The sequence below is a fragment of the Megalops cyprinoides genome, chromosome 21, assembly GCF_013368585.1.
Source record: "Megalops cyprinoides isolate fMegCyp1 chromosome 21, fMegCyp1.pri, whole genome shotgun sequence".
Lineage (NCBI taxonomy): Eukaryota > Metazoa > Chordata > Actinopteri > Elopiformes > Megalopidae > Megalops > Megalops cyprinoides.
The window spans coordinates 11,313,838-11,338,403 of record NC_050603.1 but is presented as its reverse complement, the minus strand read 5'-3'; the positions used below and the strand labels follow the sequence as shown (position 1 = coordinate 11,338,403).

Here is a 24,566-nt window from a genome sequence, read left to right as displayed (position 1 = left end):
TTTTTGCAAAGGGAATCAAAAACCAGAAAACCCAGGCTACTTGGGAAAAAATGGAAAATTATTCCCTGACCCCAGGAAAAGGTGGTTATATTGCAGATAGATTAGCTTTGGGCAGGTCCCAAGATAACCAGAGCATTGGCAGGTACTTGCATGAACAAGGTATGCCAGCAGCCCACTGCAGCATGTTTAATTTTTCATACCAATGTCTACCGGAGGACGGTTGGAGGAGGGTTGGTACTCGAATGCAAAGCCACAAAATTGTGGCAGTACTCACCACGTGTGATGTGAGACTGATGTGAGATGTGGTACCAAGAGCAGATGATAGCTGGGTAGAGGGGGCAAAGTCCAAATCTGTACAATCAGAACCTATCAGAGAATCCTACGGCATAATCATGGAGATGGTGTCGGGGTTCACTTCATCTTCTGTGGCATTTTCCCTGCAGTCTCCAGAAGGGTGTTCTCAGGCACATTGGTAACCACACTCTCCAAGGGTATTACAGGTAACATTAGCGCTCCATGGAAGGCTTTAGCCACTTCCAGCCTCTTTGTAAGAGATTGGATAGCAATGAGTAAAACATTTTCAGCCTGACTGACAGACCCTGTTTTTTCACAAGGAGAACATGTCTCTTGGCTGCAGCCCCAGCTACAGTTACAGTTTTGTGAATAGTCACCCTCCTCCCTGAAGAATAAAAGACAGACTCAGGAGAGGGTCTCCAGTCTTTGACAACACGCGAAGCATTCTCTGCCTGTTCACTCTGATCTCAGTAGAGCCCTGCGGCTACATCACAGAGATCAACATCTGTGACAAGATGAGTGACCCCCCAGATAGTTGGGGCACTCATGCTTACCATGCTAAAATCCATGTACAATTGTCAAAAGCTGCAGAGAGAGACATCTATTGGCATTGTGAGACTAAAGTAGAGCTAACTGCAACAGGATAAAATCTCTGAAAATACACATGGTGGGTTGAGGCTACCAGCTCTAAAACACAGCTTTTGTGATGCACTTTTACATTTATTCATTTAGCAGATGCTTTTATCCAAAGCGATGTACAAAAGTGCATATAGTAGGCAAGCAACAGGCACAAGGGTAAGATGTGTCACAGGTCATACAATGCAGATAGTCCTGAAGCTGAGCAGTCAGTCAGTGTAGCGAGACAGAACTAATCTGATCTAAGGTTAAATAAGGTTACATATCTGATTTAAGGTTACATGAGGTTACATATACCAAATACAGTCACTGGGACAATAAAGTGCTGCTATACTACCTGGGCTAAAACGTGCTACAAATACAATGTAAGAGATAATGCTACAAGTACGAGCCAAGAATCTTGGATTTACAAGGTCAAATGGCAAGGGTGTCAGTCCAGGTAGAGTCTGAAGAGGTGTGTCTTCAGCCCACGTCTGAAGGGGGGTGCCTGAGGAAATCACAAATGAAATCAGTGTTAATGTCACACAGGAAAGCATGAGGACATGCATAGCTGGAAGAGCAACACTCATTATAGTAGTCCCAGGTATACGTGAGGAAACCCCCTCCCCCCCCAGAAGAGGAGCAACTGGCAGCTATAGGAACAGCTAATAGGAACTGGTTAAACCAGCATGACTGACAAACTCTCATATAGGCACCTACAGCCTCCACAAGCAGTACATTTCACTATTACAAATGGTGGAAATTTAGTATGCAGCTAACTATCGCAGGAGAGGGTGGCTTGGAACTACAGACAAGGGACCTGGCCAGGGCAGGAGTAACTAGCAGGTTATGTACAATCAATGGGGATTTTTGAGCTAGTGGGTGACTAACAAGGTTGGCTGCAATTGCCACAGCAAGCCCCCGGAAAGTGAAAACATTCAGCATGCAGCAAACTAGGCCATGACTGGGTGGGTAGCAGTTTGACAGAGTGCCACAGCACTTGATCAATAACGGTACTCTAGAGCCTAATCAGGGAGAAGCATGATTAGCTTCACAGATCGCAGAGAAAGGAGACAGCAGTAGCTATGCTGCACCTCTTCAGCAGCCAGCAACACAGACCTTCATACATTCCTAGTGCAGGGGCACTGCAAGCGTAATTCATGGCTAATATCATAATGCCACTGACTGTTAATATAGGGAGTCAGCTCAGTGCTCCACGCTGGAAATTCGGTCTCTGCTACCGCTCAAGTGAGCATTGTTCTGATTTCCTGGCTCACTACGATCACTCTTGAATGGGTATATCTAAAACAGATCATCCACGGGCATGCATAGGAACAGAGAGAACCAGAACCTCCCGTTACCAACTGGAACCTCCTAGATGAAGGACAAAAGGGATAGAAGGGAAGAACTGGACATCTTAGTAAACACAACAGAGCATCTGTAGTAATGCCGTTACTCATAACGATAGTCTGAGTGAGGTCTTTATATGTTCGTGGTGCATGTTGGTAGTTTCCTCTTTTCACCCTGTGCAGAGCATTTTAAGCCTGTCATGGTTGTCAGTGGTTCTCTAGCCAAAAAGAGAAATTGATTTCCTGTGCTATTTCTGTCTCCAATTTTACAGTACATTCAGCTGTGTCTGTTTCATGTTTGCCTACTTTCAGAGACCGCAGATATACATATCATAACATATAATGGGCATGCAACAACTAGCTGTGGTGAGTTTCTTCAGGGACTTGTGCTCCAATGTGCGGAGCTGAAATGCAACGCCAACCAGGGTCAAGTTCATCCCTTACGACTTTTCGGATGCAGGAAGAAATTCTTGAATTCATTACTTCAGCCTATTTCCTGCACGCCACTGCCTCCATATGGCTCTATAATGTTTTCCGTTTTGTTTTTACTTCAACCTAATTTCTTTCCATGAGTATTACAACCACCTTACCATCCATTCTGTGCAAGTGCCTTGTCTAATACATACTGCGCAGTGCTAAGTGGTTTTTGACCAGAGCCTAGTCCTCGACCAATCGGAGAAGAGTGCCTCCAGAGATGTACCGTCCAATCAGATCTCCGTTCCAACTTTGGGGGAGGGGATGCCAACGACGAATCCCGCGATCTTTTACGTTCTTACGTCATGTGACAGAAGCGAGGGGGGGTGAAAGGGGGTGTCTTGTGATGGTGGGGCGGATCAACAGTACTGGCCACTGACGGATCTTCGTCGCGTATTCAATGTTGTGCTGGAAAGAGTGACCAAGTGAAGGGGGGAAAAACAGAAAAGATGGCGAACGTAGAGGGAGACGAAATACGTCCGGCGCCCCGTTCGCTGGTTCCCCCGTCGTCTCGAAACGGATCCGGATTTGGTTCGGCAGGCGGTGCCGGAGGCCAGTCTGCTCCCATGGTTACATCAGGCCCGCGGGTGGTTAGGATTGTGAAGTCGGAATCGGGCTACGGTTTCAATGTTCGGGGACAAGTCAGTGAAGGAGGACAGCTAAGGAGCATCAACGGGGAATTGTATGCCCCTCTTCAGCACGTCAGCGCGGTTTTGCCCGGAGGAGCAGCAGACCGAGCTGGTATCGTGAAGGGTGACCGGATTCTTGAAGTGTAGGTTGACAAGTCGTCTTGCGAGGTGGACCAGTCTATTGACGATGATTTACTAGCCAACGTTACCCCTCTGATGTTTGCTAGCTCGCTAGCTGAGTTATCAAGTGGTAGCCAACGTCAACGTAGTTTATTTGTTGTGTGAAAAGCACTACGTTCTCTAACTGTGTATAACTGCTGGCTAGGTTAGTACTTAACGCCAGCTAGCTAACCAATCTATCAACTGTCATCAATGAAATGAGATAAACCGGTGGAATAGCTAGAAATCGGACAAGGTCTCCCCCAGAATTTGTCGATGCGACTGTTGTGAAGCTACTCTATCAGTATGTTAACGAGCTGCCTGCAAGTTAGTTAGAAACTTCTAGAAAAACAATTACCTAACTACCTAACGTTAGGTGGGTAGCTATATTCGCACGGTAACTAGCGCAAGTGACCAATATGTCGTTAGTCACAGCACCTAGCTACCGAATACCATGTAGATTTCTATAATAAGCTTGTTTGCTATAAGCTTTAGCTACTGCTACTGCTAGCTACCTGGGTAGTTAATGGCAATAGTTTTCTTACTACAGTTGCTAGTTAACGCGTTGACTTGTTGGCCAGCTCGGTTGCAGAATTAGTCTTGCTCCTGGGTTTAGATTACTTGGGTAGCTTGTTACAAATTCGTAGTGTTGCATATGCGTTAGTAGCTGTGCAGTTTGGTTGCCTTGAGTTGTGGAGATAGCTGACTTGCTAACCAGTCAGCAGACTGGGTTTGCTGCAGCGACACGCAAAGCCAGTATCAGGTCTATTTTGGTAAAAAGGAAAGCTGTGCGCGTCTGTCTATGCTGGATTCTAGGTTGCTGTTAAGAGGAGACGCAACCAGAGTACTAATAAGCGGACATGAAAGGGTAATGGTTTGACTGATATGACGCGTGAAATCACATTGGTGCAAGGATCCTTTGTGTTTGAAAGGATCCGGTCCACTTTGACAGGTGTTAATTTCGGCTGGCGCTGTATGCGCATCATCTGAGGAGTGGGGTTATTGAACGTGCTGCAGCAGCTCGATACCACTCATATCGCGATATCACACCCCGAACACTGCTGTCAGTTCGTTTAATTATCACGTGTATTGATTCACGTCGTACCACCGATGCCTCAGTAAAAATTTTTGGAGGTGTTCTGAAAATCGGCAGGGTTGTTGCACAAGAGGGAAGGGGTTGCTTACCCATCGCACAGTCTCAATCGGGCATTGTGATACGAAAAAATCATTCAGCGGCGGTGCTGTTTTTACGGAGCCTTCTCAACACAGCAAGGGCTGTACGTGAACACATAAAACAAAGCTGAGGTTTGACCTATATACATATCCTGACAAGTACAAAAACTTTCTAAAACAGGAAGTTTGGAAATGACTTGCAAAGGTTTTGGGTGTGGAGAATTCCATGCAACAAAAGTTAGGTAAACCACATGTTGTTACGAGTAAAACGGTAACAGTGGATGATGGCCCTGGATATGCACAGCAAAGGCAGTTAACCCGAGGATATCACATCATAACTGGGTATAAAATGGTTCTGTTTGGGGACTCCTGTATGCACTCTCACTGTAAAGGTCTGTGCTTTCTCTCAGATCAGGGCTCAACTGTCGTGATGAAAAGGCGAGAGTGGGGTAGTGTGCGGGGAAGATAACATTTCAGTGCATTATTTATGTGCTCAGCAAACACCTGTGACAAAGGCAAGTTAGAGCTCTCACATTTTTGTCTTCCACCCATTGTAGGCCATATACGCCTGTACTGAAGTTGTAATATTTTGTGTGATAAAATATTTACATGTTAGCAAAGTTTTAAGTATGTCTGAAATGAATGTATAGAGATGTCCAGCTATTTTTGAAAACAGTAGCACCACAGAAATTGGAATCTGATGTAATAGGGTCCTTCCCACAGTTTTAAATGGCAAGCGGGACCATGGATTGTGGGTCAGGTTGCTTTTCCATTGTATCCCCTTACGGACTGAATGGGAGGCACATAATGTTCTGTGGTGCCTGAGTGTGGTAATAAGCTCATGGTGGCTAAGGGGAACCATAGCAATGGGTGGAATTGTTGCACTGTCCATTAACAGGTTCCAGTAATTGTAAAAAGAGCTAATGATCCCTAGAAGTCTTTTTGTGGGATAGCCTGTTTTCTAGGGTTGGCTTTTTCTGCCTCACTCATGGACAGCCTCAGAATTAGCGCCACTGCCGTTGTGGCCTGTGGTTTGTCAGTGCTTCCAAAAACACTTAAGGATTTGTTTCTAAAATACATCCTGGGCACTTGGCTAGCTACCGATGTTGTGCTTGTCGGCTCACTCAACCAGTAGCTGAGCAGAAGGGTCAGGCTGTGTGATGTCACCGTGACTCTTGTGAGCCTGGGCGGGGGCATCGGAGAGATGCAGGGAGCTGGAGACATCACAAGCGAGCTCAGCCTTTTGGCAAAGCAGCAGGGCCGCCTGCCCGAGGCTGGGAGTGAGATGGGGCCACGGATGCGGAGAGGCACAGGCAGCAGAGAGAAGGAGGAACAGAGAGGTCCACACCAAGACTGCACCGGCTCTCTCTGCTTACACATCAGTTTTCAAGGCTGTGCACGTTCGTCTGTCATATGACCAACAGCATGCTTGCAACATTGCAACTCGAGCAGAGGAAGTGAAGAAATTTCAGCATTTCAGCTTTTGCACGTTATTTCTAATGTGACTTTGGAATGGTGTTATGTGGGTTGGCAGCCCAAAGCATATTTCTTGTGAAGTTATGCTGTTTGTTATTGGTTGGTTTGCACGTTGGTAACTGTTGGTTAGGTTTTAGAGCACTATGTATATGTGAGTGTGTTACTGCTTAGTTTGTGGTGATTCGTTTGACTTGCATATTTCCACATGCCATGTTTCTTTTGCAAGGGCAGCAGCGCTGCTGCCTAAAAATGTTCCTGGATCATTGGGCCAAGACTTGTTTGCTTGCTTGGGTCGCAGTGAGCTGATCCTGGATCAGGGCGGAAGTACCGGACACAGCAGGCCGACGAAAGTGAAAGCTCTCCACCCTTCCTTGGGCTGGCCTGATTTTATTCCCCTCTCCCCCCTGTTCGTTTCCTCTTTCTCTCCCTGTTACTAATTATTCTGTCTGAGGGCCTCAGGGATGGAAACTCTTAACCTGCATCCCTCCCATTCGCTGTCTCGGGCACGCAGTCTCTCTCACTCTCCCTCCGTCTCCCTGGCCCGCTTACTCTCATTTTACTCTTTCTCTCTCCCCGTCTATGTCCTTCCTCATTTTCTCAGCTCTCCTCTCTGGCCCTTTTTTGATTCTCTCTGTCATGTGCTTAACCCACCCCCCACCCCCCCCCACCCCCCCTCGGGCTCACTCTGACTTTGTGTGGGCCCCTTCAGTCATCGTTATTTGGTGTCGTTGAGATGAACAGAAATAAAAAGTGTGCCAGATGTCACCCCACCCTCCTATCTGCTGTTCATCTGTGATCTCAGTGGGCCAGACTTGGGTGGGGTCAGCACTGGTATCTACAAAGCTATTATGCTGTACCCTTGAGTGAAAGGTCTCCCCCAGACGATGTACTGAAAACACAGCTGACCGTTTTTACAACAAGGTTTTGTTCTCACGCCCAGCATAAACTAGCCCATTGATGTGAATTCCCTGTTTTTGGGGCAGAGGAGTATCCCTCTTGGAATCTGACCCCCTGTAAATATGTGGCTCCCGCTCTCTTGTCTAGGAATGGCGTGAGTGTGGAGGGAGCCACGCACAAGCAAGTGGTGGACCTGATCCGAGCCGGGGAGCAGGAGCTGGTGCTAGCTGTCCTCTCCGTCCCGCCCCTGGAGGCTGAGGGCCTGGACCCCGGGGACGACGTGAGCAGCCAGTCCTGTTATGACTACAGCGACAAGCAGGCTGTGCCCATTTCAGTGCCCACCTACAAGCACGTGGAGCAGAACGGAGAGAAATTTGTAGTGAGTCTCTATCTCTCTCTTTTCTTTCTCTCTATCTCTCTGTCCCTCGTGTTATCTCCACCCACTCCTGTGTTGCTGGAGGGTGGAGGTATTCACGGTTTTGAGGGTGCTGTGTAAGTATGCTGATGTCAGCACAGTCTTTACTTAGCCTGATTGTTTTTCCCGTTTTCCCTCGTTATTCACAGCTCTGTGTTCTTCTTCTTTCATCTACCGCTCCTTAGCTGTAGGGTTTAAAGGAAGCTGTTCACTGTTTGCAAGTGTAAATACCTCAAAATAAGAAAGGAGGGAGGCGCCTTCAAGTTATATTTATGTCTCTTGCATCTGCACTTTGATTGTTCTGAACGTGAAGGGAATGGGGTTCAGTTGTGTCGTTGCCGTGCGTGGGCACCTACAGTGTCGTCTCCTTTTGTGCAGGTGTATAACGTGTACATGGCGGGCAGGCAGCTGTGCTCGAAACGCTACCGCGAGTTCGCCATCCTGCACCAGAACCTGAAGCGGGAGTTCGCCAGCTTCAGCTTCCCCAAGCTCCCGGGGAAGTGGCCCTTCTCCCTGTCCGAGCAGCAGCTGGACGCTCGGAGGAGGGGTCTGGAGGAGTACCTGGAGAAAGGTGGGAGGCTCTTGAATAAAATAATGAATAAAATAAACTTATGTTCATTGTATTTAATAGGTGTGGATTGTGCTCTCATTGCAGCCTGTTGTTAAGACAGTGGTGTTAACAGTGGTGCACAGGTCACAAAGAACTGCCTCTATAAAAGATCTACACTCAATGTTTTTGACTAAGAACAAGGTCAAAAGATTAATACATTTCGGCATGCTGCCTTCATCACTGAAGTGATTTTACTCTGCTGGCAAGCTTTTAGCACTCTAAAATGTCACCACGGGTAAACAAATTGACTTTCCAGCTGTCTTCAGAAGAAATGTGCATTGTTAATAGATGTGGATTGTGGAATGTGCTGTTCTGTAATTTATGTATGGTCTTTTCTTCCTGTGTTGTATGAACATATAAGAGGTTTACAGAGAAGCCACTGTCTGTAAATTGTTGCACTGTTGTCCTAAATACAACTAGTCTATATACACAGTCTATGTTCAGAACCCCACCACTCTCCCTTATTTAGGAGACGCTAATATCTTACGAATTGGAAATAAAAACATTTCTTGGAATAAAGAAATAAAAATGTCATTCCTCTGAGCGGAAGGAAGTCCCCAGTGGACAGAGATGTCAAGAGGAACTCAGTGGTAAATCAGCAAAAAAAATCTTCTACACTAATCTGATAAAGTTAAGTAGCAATGTATTGCGTTCTAAGAAAGGTTAATACGACAATTCACTTAATTCACCGGATATCTAGAAGATACCCTAAAATTAAGCATGCGCAAGGAAGATCAGGCAGAGAATATTGAATAACTAATCTTTGTAATATTAATTAATGTCGGTGAACAAACTCACATTCATCCAGTCAGTGAAATGATCCAGTTTTAGGCTCACTTCTGCATGTTATATGCTGGCCTCCTTGCTGCAGTTAGCCACTATTAGTCAGCTTCCAGGGGTGTCTGGGTATGAGCAGTACAGATTTAGGCTCTGTGTTGTAAATCACAACCCTTATCATTTTTTTTTTTTTTGAAATCACGCAAAGACCAAGAATAAAGATTTCAGAATAACAGAGGAACAAAGAAATGTCAATACAATCTTGAGCTTGAGTGAGAGACAGCATGTGGCGTGGAGGCAGAGAGAAGGGTGTGAGTAATTGTGTGAGAGAGTCCTCTCACTCTTTGTTTAAGGCCCACCCTCTCTCCCTCCCATTGGCTGTGAACAGACAGATGTGAGCAAATCACGCTCCAAATTCTGTTTCTTGCCATGGGGATGAACCAAAAACGAATACCATTGTTCAAAATGTGTCTGAATACCAAATCCTTTACTTGGCTAGAAAATGTATCTATTTGAAGCTCCTTGTTTTGGCACATCCGAATAGCACACTTGGCTTCAGGTGCAGCCGCAATGCATGCGTCATTTATGTGTTTTGTTCTGTATTTTCTTTTTCTTTCTTTCACTTTTGCTTTTTCATTTTCAGTTTGGTGCAGTAGCCTCCATGCCCTTCTCCATTTCTGTTCAAATTGATCTCTTCTTTTTGCACAGCTGCCACTTTGTGCCACTTGCATTTTAAAAGGACATCAACAATAAATGAAGGCTAAATGTTATACGCAGTGACAGCTAATCAGCCCTGTCTCAGACCTGATGAGACTACACACTCCTTAGGTGTAAATGCAGTTGGTTTCATTTTTGTTTATTGTTGATGTCCTCAACTAAAATCAAGTGAATTCATCTTTGGGTTTCATCTGAGGCCGCACGTATTGATTCAAACTGAATTCCACATTTCTTCCAGATACGCCCCTTTATTTTAATATATTAATATATTGTGCTGTTATGGGCAGTGTACAGACATTATATTTAGGCTGAAAGTTGTTGAAGCACTTTGGACATGCTCATCTTGAGTTATGTTATGAATGAGGTTCTGTGTACAGTCTGAGAACAAGCTCGCACTGCTCATGAATCTGAGAAGTTATGCTCATACTGAAAGTGTCCATTGGTGCATGTGTTTTTACCTCCTCTTTTTTGTAATGGGGATGCTGTAGCCTGGCAGAAGTCTTACTGCAGTGTGTTCAGTTAAGGTTTTATCTCTCTGTCAGTAGACTGTTCAAGAAGAATGAAATGTTTTTAGTTCTGTCTGAGGTTCTCTCTCCAGTGTTTTCAGCTGGATTAATCTCGTCCTCTCTCTCTGTGGTGTGTTCAGTTAGGCTGTTCTCTCTCTCTTTCGCCATTGTGTTCAGGAGTGATGATCTCTCTGTGTCCCTGCAGTGTGTTCAGTTGCTGTGATCTCTCCATCGGCAGTGTGTTAAGTAAACGTTATCTCTTTCTTTTCAGCGTGCTCAGTGAGAGTGATCGGGGAGAGTGACATCATGCAGGAGTTCTTGTCTGAGTCGGATGAAGTAAGTCTGCTGGTGTGTTTGCACAGTATATGTCTTTGTCGTCTTTCTTTGTTGATGTCACCCCTTGTATAATTGTGTGTGTGTGTGTGTGTATGTGTGTTCATATATCTTCTTTTTTCTTTTATGTCTTTGTCAAAGTCCGCCCGGTTGGGCATTACTCAGTGGTAGTGGAACTCAGGCAATGAATAGTACTTCATTACCTGTAAACTGTCTGTGTTCATGAAAACTACTGAATAACTCACAAACCATGCTGTTAAGTGGAATTCATTTTGAGATTATGTGTTCTATATTATTCACACATTCTTGTTTGGTACAAGCTGAGAAACCTACAGCACACTTGCTGGCCATTCATCAGAAGGTATGAGACGAACAGGGATAAAAGGCAGTCTGAGTTTTTCGGGCTGTTATAAACTGTAGTGCTTATGTATAAGTTGTGCAAATTGGTCCAATTGTGCCTCTGTAAGGCAATGCAAGTGTGTGGGCTATATAGCACGCTATGCAAATGGTGCTGGCAAGTTACTCTTGCTTTGTATTCTGTGTAGATCACAGTTACTTTTACTTGAAGAAGACATGTGAAAGGCACAAAAGATTACACGTGAAGTTTTCTGTTGAATTTACGGGCATGCCGGTCGATGAAATTGACAAGAAAAGCAATTTTTACCTATTTTTCATGTGTTCCTTTAATACTTCCACATCATTTTTAAATATTATATTTTATTGATGGTCTGTAGCATTATTGATGTGATGTAGCGTACTGTGCTGTTGTAATGGGTCCTTGAATGTGGGGATGGGACTTTGTAACAACCTGCAAAGTCCTTGAACAGGTTGCGCAGGTAAGTGTGGGAACACTGCTTTGTTTTATTTTTATTTCCTTGTACCATCTTGTTGGTCTCGGTGCCAGCCTCTCAAGTTTCTGTGGCTGAGCATTGATCGTTTCTGTGTATGTGCGAATCTGACTCCATCTTCTGTCTGAGTATTGGTACGTAAGTGAGCCTGACTCCTCTCTCCTTTTCATCCCTGTCAGAACTATAATGGCGTGACGGATGTGGAACTGCGGGTGGCCCTGCCTGACAAGACCACAGTGTCTGTGAGAGTGCGCAAGAACAGCACCACAGACCAGGTGTACCAGGTACACCCACCCTCCAGCTTTTCATATCTGTATCATAATCAGTATCAGCATCAATATCAGGGACATGACCGATCAGCAGCATCACCAGTTTTCATAGCCCTGGCACTGCAATCCATTGTTAATTTCCATGTGAAGTATTGGACATGCATCGTACTCCATACAACCTTACCTGAACAGTTAACACCATATCAATATTGCATCCTTGGGACACAGTATGAATCCGGAACATGTACTGCAAATCCTCGTAGTACCCGTGGTCATTGAACAGTTGCCATTATTAGCATTGTCACACATTGCTACATGTTGGTGCCTGTTCATGTTACGACCGCAGTTGTTCCGAATGGCATGTTTCACAGCATTGTTTTCAACGCTGGAGGAGTTATTGATCATGTGCCAGGTGTCACATTGCATAAAGGTTATTATTAGGCCAAAACAGTGTTACTGTTTACACTCTACCCCTTTTGAATTGATTGCGTTATAAAATACAGTTGGTAAAATTTTCTTTCACCTACTGTGGAATGACTGTAAGCATCCTCTTTTCTTTTTCTGTCTTAATTCCCCGTTTCCAGGCCGTAGTGATGAAGATTGGGATGGACAGCATCACAGCCAGTTACTTTGCCCTCTTTGAGGTCATCAACCACTCCTTTGGTAAGGACATGTGTGCCGCAGTGAGGGAGATGGAGACCCCCACCCCTGCCACACCTCTTGCAGCCATGAAAGGGACATTCACTTCATGTATGCTTTGTATGGCCACTTAAACGTTGTTCCTAGGATTCGTTTCTAATACTTCATTTGATTTTGACCTGAAATGCACGGATTCAATTTCAAGTTTGAATTAGATTTAGCCCTTAAAGGTATAATTGTAATAGTGTAGGTATTTTCTTAATGAACAGCCCAGCTTCCCTTTGAGTTTCTATGTATCACCCTGCCCTGGTATTGGAGGCTTCAATGCAGTGTTTCCATGTAGAAGCCGCATGTAAAGTGCCCCGACCCAACCTCCACACTGTCCCGCATTAGTACCTAGGCTTGATCAGTGTTTTGGATGAAGGTGATGAGTGTGTCTCCTCTGTGTCCGTGTGTAAAGTGCGCAAGCTGGCCCCGAACGAGTTCCCCCACAAGCTGTATGTGCAGAACTACACCTCGGCCATCCCCGGCACCTGCCTCACCCTGCGAAAGTGGCTCTTCACCACAGAGGAGGAGGTGCTGCTCAACGACAACGAGCTGGCCATTCACTACTGCTTCCACCAGGTCTGTGCCTCTCCCTCTCTCCATCCCTCCTTCTTTTTCAGTCCCTCCATTTGTCTCTCCACTATGGTGAGGTCCCTGCTCAGCTACCACCTGCTACTGCATCTTTCCCTCACTCTCTTTTCCCTTCTCTCTGTCTATCTCTTGCTCTGTCATTATCAGCAAAATGTAAAAGATTTGCAGAATGATTCATTAACAAATAATATTATTTATAAGTCAATGTTGGGTGTTTTCCCTCAGGATATAGCAGGCTGAGACATACTGTGCCACTATGGGCTTTTAGTCCTTCCCCTAGCAGGAATTTAAGTTTTTTGTTTGTCACGAAAATGAAGATATTTCCAATTTGAGAAAATATTTAAACATTTTTCGGTGTTTTTCATAATGTAGGAAAAACTCTTTTCCTACCGCCCCTGTCTTGCAGGGACCGCATATACAATCCTCTTTTGGCAACAATGACTTATTGTGTCGGCCTTTTTCAATTTCCAGGGTGTGGTCTGTAGGCCTGTTCTTGGCCAGGATGTGTCTCTGCTTTGTGAGTCTGACAGGGACGAGATGTTCTGTCAGTGTGTGTTCTCTGTTTGCAGTCAGATAAAAACACGCTTTATTTTGGATTTGGTTGCTTTGTTCCAGTATTCCAGAGTATTTTAAATGGCTTATTTTGTGGCAGTTGTGAAGCAGTGCCGACCTTCTGAGCTGGTTTGTGTTTTGTGTTTGTTAGTGTAAATTTAAGGCTGTTCAAAACTGAATTTATCCTCTCTGGTTTTTAGATTGAGTACAGGAGCTGTAGATTGTTGCAGAAACACCACTAATTCATATACACATACATACTTATTTCCAATGTACACATCTAACAATTTTGCGCTCAGCTGTGTCTGAGTTTATGCCTCCGTGAGAGGAAGTACAAGGTTTTATTTTGCCAATTTTTGCTCTGCACTCACTCTGCACATCTGTCAAATTAATTGTCTCATAAGCTATCCCCTCTGCCACTTTCCTGAATTTTATGATGAAAGTCCACATGCCATATTGAATCGAATGCTTCCATTAAGTTGGTGAAACGTGTAAAAATATTTTCACATGATGTCTTATATTTTCTGTGTGCATGTTCATTTGGTAAGGTGCGTAGTTCGTGAATATTATTGGTAGTGCATTGTTCTATAAAAATGCAAATTTGACTCTTCTGACACTGTGTTAGGGGAAGGAAGGATTATATCTGAGCATTTTAAGTGCTTCAGAAAACCCTCCCCAGAGCACTGCACACGCAGCCTCGGAAGTAATCAGGCCTGAATTTGTCTCCACTTTAGTAAATTGCTGATATAAGCCCTTGTTTCCAAATGTCATGGAAGCTGCCCGTCTGTACCAGACTGAATAATTTAAGTAAGGTCCTCTGCAGTTCAAACTGTGTTTGAGCATTTTTGTTTCTAGACCACTAATCTACTTTAAAAAGTTTTCCAGTGGGCTTTTGTTGTGCTTGATTATTGATTCAAGTATTTATGATTGATTATGATTATGATTGATTCAGGTTTTTCCTGCTTTATGTTTTGTTCCAGATGAATTCTTTTCACGAGGATGTTTGTATAGGAATTTATAGGATTTAAAATAGTTTTTTCCAGTAGTGCAATTTCTCTGTCCGTCATGCTGTCTTTTCCCTCTAGTTTCATTCTGTCTCTCCCTCTTACTCTCCCTCTCCCCTCTCTCTCTCTCTCTCTCTCTCTCTCTCTCTCTCTCTCTCTCTCTCTCTCTCTCTCTCTCTCTCTCTCTCTCTTACTCTGTCTGTCTTTCTCTTTCTCTCCATGTCTCTGTCAGGCTCTTTCTGTTTCTCACCCCCTCTCGTTTTCCCTACCCTTATCCCACCCCCCCATCCCCCTTATCTCTCTGCTCAGTGCTAGCGTGTGGAAGCTGCTGAATAAAAGCAGAGACAGTTAGCATGTATGCGGTTGCCGCGGTGTTCTGAGGCCTGTTCTGAAACATGAGTCTCTTTCTTCCTCCCTCTCTCACCCAGGCACTGGACGACGTGAAAAAGGGACTCGTCAAAGTGAACGACAAGTCTTACCAGCTGCAGAAACTGGCCGAGCAGGGAAAGATGGCTATGGTTTGTCTCGCTTTCTCACTCTCTCTCTCACTCTCTGCCTTCTCACTTTGCTCTTTCTGTTTTTCCTCTCGGGTTCTCTTTCTGTCAGTGTGCGTCTGGCTCTGCTGGGCTTTGTTTTCTTCTCTGTCAGGCCATAGCCGTGCTGCTGTCTGGTCTCTGTGTGTTGGCACCGCTGCCGGACGTGCCCGTGTCTCGTGTTTCTGTGTTTCTGTGTTTCCCTAGAGCGTCTGGTCCTGTCTTTGTCTTTCTGTGTCGCGGTGCATCTGTTTGGTGTCTCCGGTGGGAGCAGCTGCTCAGCTCTCTTCTCTCTCTCTTTCTCTCTCTCTCTCTCCCCCTCTCGCAGTATTTGAGCATGCTGCGCTCCTGTGAGGGCTACAACGAGATCCTCTTCCCCCACTGCTCCTGCGACTCGCGGCGCAAGGGCCACGTCATCACCGCCATCAGCACCCGGCACTTCAAACTGCACGCCTGCACGGAGGAGGGGACGCTGGAGGTGAGGGGGGGGTTGAACAGAGTGAGAGTCAAGGGAGTGGTAGAGGATAGATGAAAAGGAGGAGGAGAGGTAGGGGGCAGAGAGGGGAGGGTTAGATGGAGGGACACTGAAGAGAGGGATAACGGGAGGAACAGATTGTGGTGAGAGCGGGAGGGCAGCAGGAGGGGCGTAAATGAGTTTGGGGAAGAGAGAGACTGTCGGAAGGGCAGGCTGATGCAGCTGAAGGCAGGCAGGGAGATGTGGAGAGAGGATCTGCCACTTAAATGAAATCACATCTATCCACTGTACTGGGGAAGGTAAGATGAAGGAGAGAGGCAAGCCGACAGGTGGTGTGAGGTGGCACTAGTAATGAGGTTGGTGGCTTTGAAGGTCTTCTTCCAGTGTTACTGCGTAAACGGATCCGAGGGATTGAGAGAGGAAGGATGATGTGAGTGTGGTTTAGTGAGGGCAGCAGTGTGGCATAGTGGTTAAGGAGCAGGGCTCGTAACTGAAAGGTTGCTGGTTTGATTCCCTGCTGGGCCACTGCTGCTGTACCCTTGGGCAAGTTACTTAACCCACAAGTTCCTCAGTAAATGGCTAGTAATAATTCCTCAGCTGTATAAATGTGTAACATTGGAAAAAAAATAATAAGAGCATTTGCTAAAAATGCCGATAATGTAATGTAGTTCTGTATCAGTGACGCATCAATTACATCCACACAACAGGGTAACTGCATTTGATACCTGTGACGTCTTTCTGTGTGGGTGTGCGAGTCAGGTGACCGAGTGTCCTGTCTCCTCACAGAACCAGGTGATCACCTTTGAGTGGGGGGAGATGCAGCGTTGGGACACGGATGAGGAGGGAATGGCGTTCTGCTTCGAGTACGCCAGGGGGGAGAAGAAGCCACGCTGGGTCAAAATCTTCACTCCATACGTGAGTACAGGACCAAATCCGCAGCGAGGAGCTAACGCTGATTAGCACTCATTACATTACATTACATTCATTTAGCAGACGCTCTTACTCAGAGCAACATCCAGCACAAAGAACAGAAGTGTATCAAGTTGAATGAGAAGCAGTGTCAGACCAGGCTAAGAGCACTCCCTATGAGTGTGAGCATGACACTATTCAAGCCCTACCGCAAGTTAACTTGTGCAGGTTACTGACTAAGGGAAGCCAAGGATACTACTATGCATCAGTTGTTAGATCACAGAATCCAAAACGCATTGTGATACTAATGTGATACTGCTATGTAAATGATGCTACTGATCCGTGTCTCTCCCCAGTTCAACTACATGCACGAGTGTTTCGAGAGGGTCTTCTGCGAACTGAAGTGGAGGAAAGAGGTAAGACACCTCTGTTAGTCTCTACCTCAAACATTAGGCCTTCCGACGCAGCTGAGGGATACATTCGAAACCCTTGTATATGGTGTCTCACCCATCAGAAATTTAGCTCTTTGAATAGGCACCGAATTGAATTGAAAGCACTTTGTACTTCATGGTGAAAATGCTGGATCAGCACGTGTCCGTTTGTCTGTCCTCTGATTAATGAATTGCTGATAAGGCCTGCCCTTGGGTAAAAGAAAGGCCTAAACGTTGGGAGGACTTTGTCACTCCCTTTAGCTTACTGGAGTTTCCAGGGTGTGTTCCCTGACGTTTGGTTTTGTTCGACACCCTGGTCGACAGGAGCCAAGCTACAGACATCGCATGATGGTTGTGTTAAAACTGAGTCGATGGTGTGCTTTGCCAGCCTAGGTTAGTTGAGGCCGCTTGAGGCTGGTCTGTGTCACAACTCAGGGCTTGAACAGGAAATTAAAAAGTACTTGCATGTCTGATCCCATCATGGCCCAAAACTCCAGGTGATTTTTTTTTTTTCTTCAGTCTACCTCCCCATTTTGAAAAAAGGCCTCCCAAATGACCTTTTATGGAATTCAAAAACTGAAGCCATGACAGATAGACCTACAGTAGAGACTGACTCATTTTCTGTTGTCCTTTTGTCCATTGTGTGACAATTCCCTCTTTCCCTCCTTTCTTCCTTCTGCCTGTCAGGTTGAAGAGGAAGCAACAGACAAGGACAACAAGAACTGCACTAAAGATGGTATGTGTAGTAAGGTAAGGCTTTGCTAGCCTCTGTAAAAGATAGAAGCACAGGGCCTCATAGGTCAGTCAGTCTGTCTGTCTATGTGTATCTGTCCATGTGGTTATGCATGTCTGTACATGCATATGTATTTCTAAAGATGGTATGCATAGTGAGGTAAGACTTTGCTAGCTTCTGTGACAGAAACACGGCACGTCATTGGTCATTGTGTTTATCTTAATGTGCATGCATGCGTGTGTGTGCATCTGAGAGAGAGAGAGAGTGAGCGAGTTCTGTGAACCCTTTTTGTTCACAGTCTGGTTATATAGCTTTGTAAAGCTGCCCCCAGAATCACAGTAAAAGTTAATCATTGCTCTAGATGAGGCCCTGGGCTGGTTTGAGTGCAGGAAGAGATGTGAGTGTGAATATGAAAGGTACAGAATCTGATCCACATCAATGATTAACTTTAACAATCACAAACTTCCTGAATCACCTGACAAAGAGAGACGTTCAGTCAGTACCCTTTGATAGATCCCCCAGAATTGCACTGTAATATGTGTTTTATTAAAGTCAGTTGAACACTTTGCAGAAGTATTTTAGCTACAGCCGCTATTTTCAGAACAGCTTTGTTTCCGAGGTTTGAACCATAAACCCCCACCCTTCCCCACAGAGCACATGGTCTGCCTTCTCTCGCTTAGCATTTTTTCACATTCCAGAGTTATTGGTCAGCTGATAAAATCCCGGAGTCCTTAAACGGAGTCCGTCCTTGTAGTTATTGCTATATAGGGATCCTCTGAGAGGGAGGGGCTTTGTGTGAGAGTGGCCCCACTGTCGGGTTGTGGTCTTTGGCACAGAGAGTTCTCGACCCCCTCAGCAGTGGGGGGGGGGGGTGGAGCTGTCTCAGAACAAGAGACGGAAGTACACTCCTCCCTCCTTCATGTCTGAATGTCACTGCTGCTCACATATCCTAACATGGTCCCGGGCTCTCGCATATATATATAAAACCCTGCCTGTGAGTCCCATTGCTTTCTGGGGTGTTTGCGAGCGTGGAGTTAGGCTGCGCCAGTCTCCTTGTGTGCTGTTGGCTGAATTTTAATGAGGACGCAGCTGCCAGTCTTCCATGAAGTGGAGCACAGTGCTTCTGTAGTGCAGTGGTCAGGATCTGGCAGCAGACAGCAGTTATATAATAACTGTCTGTCTATAATATGGGTCCTGTATTATTGAGTTAATAGTTGTTGTTCATGCGCATTTGTAAGCCTGTTTAGCAGTGTGTATTTGTGTAGCATTTCCTGTGCCATCACAGTGGCCTTGGTGCACACACTGAGCAAAGTGGTATAAATAACCTTTTTAATATGTGTTATGAATTATTAAAGGGCTAGCTGCAGTATTTTTTACAATGTATATGTGCCTGCATGTGCTGCATGTTTTAGTAATGTGCAAGGGGAGCAGCTTTTGTATGTACAGCAATTTCCTGTGAAAAGATCTCATTTTGGCGAATTACTCCGGATTGCATGCAGTGTTTCAGAGGCTTCTCAAGTGTGTTGAGGGGTTTGGATGCAGTGGCGTGCTGCCGGAGTGTTGTGTGTTTGAGAGCGCGCGTGCGAGCAGGCGTAAGTGAGTGAGAGAATGAGGGAGAGGGGAGAGAGGCGCAGTGTGGTGCTGTGTTTATGTTGTGGAATCATTGCCCTCTGTGAGGAGGTAGCATATGGTTCCATCACTGCTGTGACATTTGACTATGTGTTTAGCTGATCAGCGCCCTGTGTCCGTGTGCACTGGTTATTGAGCACATACAGTATCAGTCAAAGTTTGGACACACCCGATAAAGAAAACAGGAAACGTATTCAGAGGCAATTTGATCTAAAGACTTGCTTAGGACGCTTGAAATTTGTTTCTTAGATAAATATAGATAGTGAAGTTGATGCCTATGTATGAATTTCTTTCCAAAAAAATTTTAATTCTAAAAAATATTTTTTCGGTATTTTGAAGAATATAAAATATGATAGTTTTGACTTCACTGCATAATTCCATTTGTGTTATTTCATAGTTTTGATGTCTTCAGTATTATTCTAAAATGTGTAAAATAGTGCAAATAAAGAAGAAACCTTCTATAAGTAGGTGTGTCCACACTTTTGGCTGGTTCTGTAGTGTTGATCGTGTACAGCAGATTGCAGTGGGACTTGTGTTTATGTGTGCTGAGGATGTGACCGTCTCGGAGGGCCGTGGTTGTGTTTTGTGGTGCTGTGAGGCAGTTTGGTGGGTCAGTGCAGACGGCCGTTGCAGCATCTTTACATTACATTATTCATTCATTCAGTCATTTATCAGACGCTCTTATCCAGAGCAACTTACATAGGTTACAGCTTGAAATGTTACCCATTTATACAGCTGGATATTTACTGAGACAGTTGTGGGTTAGGTACCTTGCCCAAGGGTACAGCAGCAGTGCCCGAGCAGGGAATCCTTTCGGTTACGAACCCGGCTCCTTACCACTACGTCATACTGCCTCGCGTTTGGCCTTCGCAACGAGTGAGGTGTCCGCTGAGCGCCCCCAGCTGTCACAGTGCCCCGTGTCCTCTCTCTCTCTCTCTCTGTTGCAGAATATCTTCCAGCTGTTGAGGCACAGAAGGGATGGCAGCACGTAGGGAGCGAGATGGTCACCTCCTAAGAAACGCCAGAACGCCTCAGCCAGAGCCCATCCAGCCAACAACGCACCGCGACAGCCACCATCGAAACAACGCAGACCTGCAGGAGATCCCAACGGGTGGGAGAAGAAAAAAAAAAAAAAAACACGCGGACAGAAAAATCGGAAGGATTTCGAATGCCAACCCAGACGTCACACGAGAAGCGTATGAAGGATGTATACAGTAAATGTCTTTGAGATTTTTAAATGAATTCATCAGCATTAGAATCCTCCACGCATAACATCACTTCATGGGACTGGACTCCGACCACGACTGGAAACGCAGCCCGTCGAGGAGACATTTTCATGTGTTGCGATTGACACAGTGTGAAACAGACATCCTTAAGCACGATTGGTCAGCGGAAGCAAAAATCAGTCTTTCACTCCCGGAGGAGGAGACCAACGTCTGCAGTTTGATTTGTTCAGGAGGCACGTCTCTGATGCCGTCGATCCAGACATTGTTCCTCGCCCTTGTTCTCTCTCTCTGAAACATGCTTAGGAAAGAATGTGAAAGAATTCAAGAAAGTGGAAGAATGTGAGTTTCATGAGGTGAAAGGCAGGGAAAGACAGTTCATAAAAGAGATATATCAAGGTTCTGGAAAATCAGAAAAGCGTGGATTGAGAGATGTTAACATTCAGGAATGGACGAGGGAGATGGGGAGTATGCTGAAATTCTAAAGGAAAGAATTAGAACAAGTTTTTCTTAAATTAAAACTAACACTCTAAAAAATGAGTAGCGTAAATTGTATTTGCTGACAAGTAATTTTTGCAACATGATTTGCGGTTTGTATGCTTTTGCTAAATTAACACGCAGTAAATGGTAGTTCATCATCAACTCCTATGTTTGTGTAGTAGCCAAAGTAAAGACCTTTTGCCTCAATATTTATTGAGGTGACTTAGCAGGATTATCTAGCAGAAAGGTGCTGTTCAGAAACGTCTTACAGTATACACTAAATGCTGGGAGGGAGTGATCTCTCAAGATCTGAATCTGACTAGAGACTAATAAACACAAACAAGTGAATGGACATCAGAAAGAAGTAATTAAAAAGGAAAGCAATGCTTTCATCTCTGAATAGAAAAATGTAAATGATAAAATAGCAAGTAAAGAGCACAAGAGAGAGCTTCTGTTGGGAATTACACTTCCTGCAGCTCACAGCAGAGGGCTCCAACGACACTCTGTACATGTATTGAGTTGTGAAAGAGAAGTCTTCAGGCCTAAATCACTGAAATCTCTCCTGTGGGATCTGTATCTCACTGACAGTGTTCTGTGCTGCAGAGTGTCTAGCTAGTGTCTAGCTATCTGATCTGTTGAAGGCAGGTCGTTGAATGTCTGTCTGTGGGAAAGGCTTCATAAACGTGACAGTATGAGGCTGCAGTGTGTCCTGTTATTCATGTGTGCAGTAGCTCGCTTGTGGCAAGTGTGGTTACCCCGTTATCTGTCTGTGTTCTGGACAGACCCTCTGTTGGATAAGCAGTCCAGACAGATGTGCTTATTGGACAGCAGACTTGAATGGATGAGTCTGGACATTTGTCCTGTGGGGATAATCAGCTTGATAGATGAGCAGAGAGGAAGAAGGAAGCAGGGTGGCTCTGCAGGAGACTAACTGGCCAATGAAGTGAGGGGATTTGGGTAGTCCAGCTATCATTCGCCAACCTCATAGTGTTGTACCCCCTCGAGGTAACTAGTCTACCTAGCGAACACACACAGTGTAGGTTACTTAACTCTTAGTTTGGAGTGGGTTGAGTTTTGGAAAGCACATCATGCTGGTTCAACCACAGAGCATTTCTCATCCATGGTAAGATGACCTGGCTGAGCCACGATTCAGTCTCCACAGCTAACTTTTCTGTTTTTTTCTACTTTGCCCTGCTCTTGCCCATAGTCGTTACTGACAGGAAAATAACCCATCGGACACTAGGCACTGGATATACACGGTAAGTGCAAAAGACTGAATGCAAATCGTGTCACATTCCGATGGAAGTGTGCTGGCACGTGGCTTCTTGCTTTGGCTTTGCCTCTCGTTCATATAATGGTTATTCCTTGTTTTCTGGTATCACTGGGCTACAGCCCAGTAGGTTTTCCCAGCCTTGTTTAAGCCACAGACACTCTGAGTATAGTGTAGGGTCTTCCAGCCCTCTCTCAACCACAGGCACTCTCAGAACAGAGGAGGAAACTGAATTGGTTCAATCAAATACATAATGAGTTGAATCGTTTTCCTTGCCTGAGCAGAAGTCCCAGTGGCCCTCTAGTCCCAGGTTCAGTAGTGCCGGAGTGGTCAGTCTGGGTTCTGCAGGGCTGTAGTAGACTCTTTTCCCCTGCTTGTGTAAAATGCTTGTCAGTCTGAGACCTGCGAGCAGCGGTGAAGTGGGTTCTGTAAACACGGTAGTCGGGTGAATCATGACATGTTTGGGCGGAAATGAACAGGAGGCTTCCAGTGAAAGTATTGGTCATCTTTGATCGTAATTGGACTTGGGTCATTGCGGCCTACCTTTTTGTGTTGAACACGGTGTGCCCACATTACACCACGCAGTGGGCCGCTTTAGGACATAGCGCAAACGCAGGGGTGGTTACATGCCGACCTCCCATTGGAGCATTCTCTCTCCAGGTCGAACCCCCCCCCAACCAGTATCCACCATTCTTCATTAAAGTGTGGGCTGGCTTGTGTGCCTCAGACTACGTATCCAGCTGACATGTGGGATGCAGTGACCCCCGATTCGCTGGGTTTCGAGCCAAACCCACGCACACACACACACACCTCTGTCCCCAGGGCTCCAGTGTGGAACACGGTACGCCGTGGTATGACTCTCAGGATTATCGTCATAGCAACAGGAAGAAACGGAACGGCGCAGGGTTTAGTCAGACATCAGACCGTCTTCGATAAACAGGCAGACGCAAGCCTGTGCCACAGGATGCCGAGGAGCAAAACTGAGGAGCATTAAAATGTAATTTGATGCCAGATGCATCTGTAGTCCTACAGCGATGTGCATTTTATATGACTGCTCTTTCTGGTGTGTCTCATTTGTGCCGTCTAAAAGTATAAGAATGTATCAGAATGTATATTGAAGCCGGTATTTTTTTTTTTTTTTTTCTCTTTTGCCAGTAGTGCAGTGATGTCAGAAGTGCTATTTCTTGCCCTCCCTTTGAAACACTGTGATGTAATCACTCCAGCTATTGCCATCCTGCTAATCAAGCCGCACGTTTGAATCTCCAGTGTCTTTGACTCCGCGTCAAGGAGACGAGCGAACGCCCTTTGTGCTAGACTAGGCTGGATGAACAAATGTCATTGAGGGATAACTGCTGTTATATGAATGTTATGCATTCAAGATGAATGAATTTCTTAAACCGTGTTTCAGTAAAGAGGGCTTTAGTTCTGCCGCAATTACAATGCAGCCCGGATGAATGTCTTTGTGTGAGTATCTGTGTTCAGTACTGGAGGGTTAAAGACAAGATTGGTATTCATTTATATGCAGAGGGCATGATCCTTTTCTTTCTGAATGAAATTACCCATTTTAATTTATTTCAGTAAACTATAAGAAAGTAGAAGGTCTTATTGCACAGTATTTTTACTGTTCTTTATGTTGGTGGGGGTGGGGGAGGGGGGGGGGCAGGCAAACAAAAACGGAAAAGCAGACATTAGCAGCATTTCATTTTCTCATTTAAGTCGAGCTCCACTAACAAGACTCATTTAAAAACGAGGGAAAAGTTTTACAAAAAAAATGGAAAAAAAAGACCAACCGTGAAGGCTAGCTCACCGCTGGAAAACTTTGATAATGTCACTTAGTGTAATAAATTGTAACATATTATTTTAATTAAATTGAATTATTGATGAAACACATTTCGTGTCCTCTATTTCTGTGAGTCTCTGTGCATCTTAAGGCCCTGGTAGTGCAGTTAGTCTCAGCATAGCACAATACAGTCCCTATCTCACAGCAATCCAGTTTACCGTGATCAGGTGTGACAACATATGCAAAAATGCCGCTGTTTGTTATTTTATGACACAAAATCTGGATTTACCATGGGAGAAAGTGAGTAAAAATGAGAGCAGGAGGAGCCCACGGCCAAGTAAGATAAAAAAGCTCATTTTTTTTTCCTCCGCCCATCAGGGGTCTTTGACTTTGTTGTGTCTTTCTTATTTTGGGTTGTTGGTTATATTCAGTGAACGTGTGAGTGAGAACTGAAGAAGATGTGTTTTATCTTTTGAGTGCGTGCTTTATCTTGCTGGTCCTGTCGCTGAGTAGACACCTGTATAAAGACTGTGATTTCTGCCTTACTGTTCCTCATGTCCTGTCATTCCTGATCCATTACACAGTGCATCTAATAGTATTGAATATTTTCACAGTACACTTCGTATGCAGGTATATTGAAATGTACAAATATTTATACAACATCAAGATTGTATGACTATTTTACTCAATCCAATATTTATCTATGCTTATTATGGTGAAAACGATTTGTG

General features: G+C 45.0%; 1 protein-coding gene across 2 annotated transcripts; it reads left to right on the top strand.

Moving 5' to 3' along the window:
- The first annotated feature begins 3,054 nt into the window (after positions 1-3,054).
- LOC118796553 (sorting nexin-27-like) lies at positions 3,055-24,335 on the top strand. 2 transcript variants are annotated; one of them, XM_036555497.1, is made up of 13 exons: positions 3,055-3,504; positions 7,214-7,445; positions 7,860-8,052; positions 10,363-10,427; positions 11,452-11,556; positions 12,126-12,204; positions 12,641-12,804; positions 14,801-14,890; positions 15,234-15,383; positions 16,167-16,295; positions 16,646-16,705; positions 17,408-17,456; positions 20,030-24,335. In XM_036555497.1, the coding sequence occupies exons 1-13, from the start codon at positions 3,182-3,184 to the stop codon at positions 20,095-20,097; spliced, it is 1,707 nt and encodes a 568-aa protein (XP_036411390.1). In that variant the 5' UTR covers positions 3,055-3,181; the 3' UTR covers positions 20,098-24,335. The 2 variants fall into 2 exon arrangements, with proteins under 2 accessions (XP_036411390.1, XP_036411392.1); XM_036555499.1 differs by having other exon boundaries at positions 17,408-17,470.
- Positions 24,336-24,566: the final 231 nt, after the last annotated feature.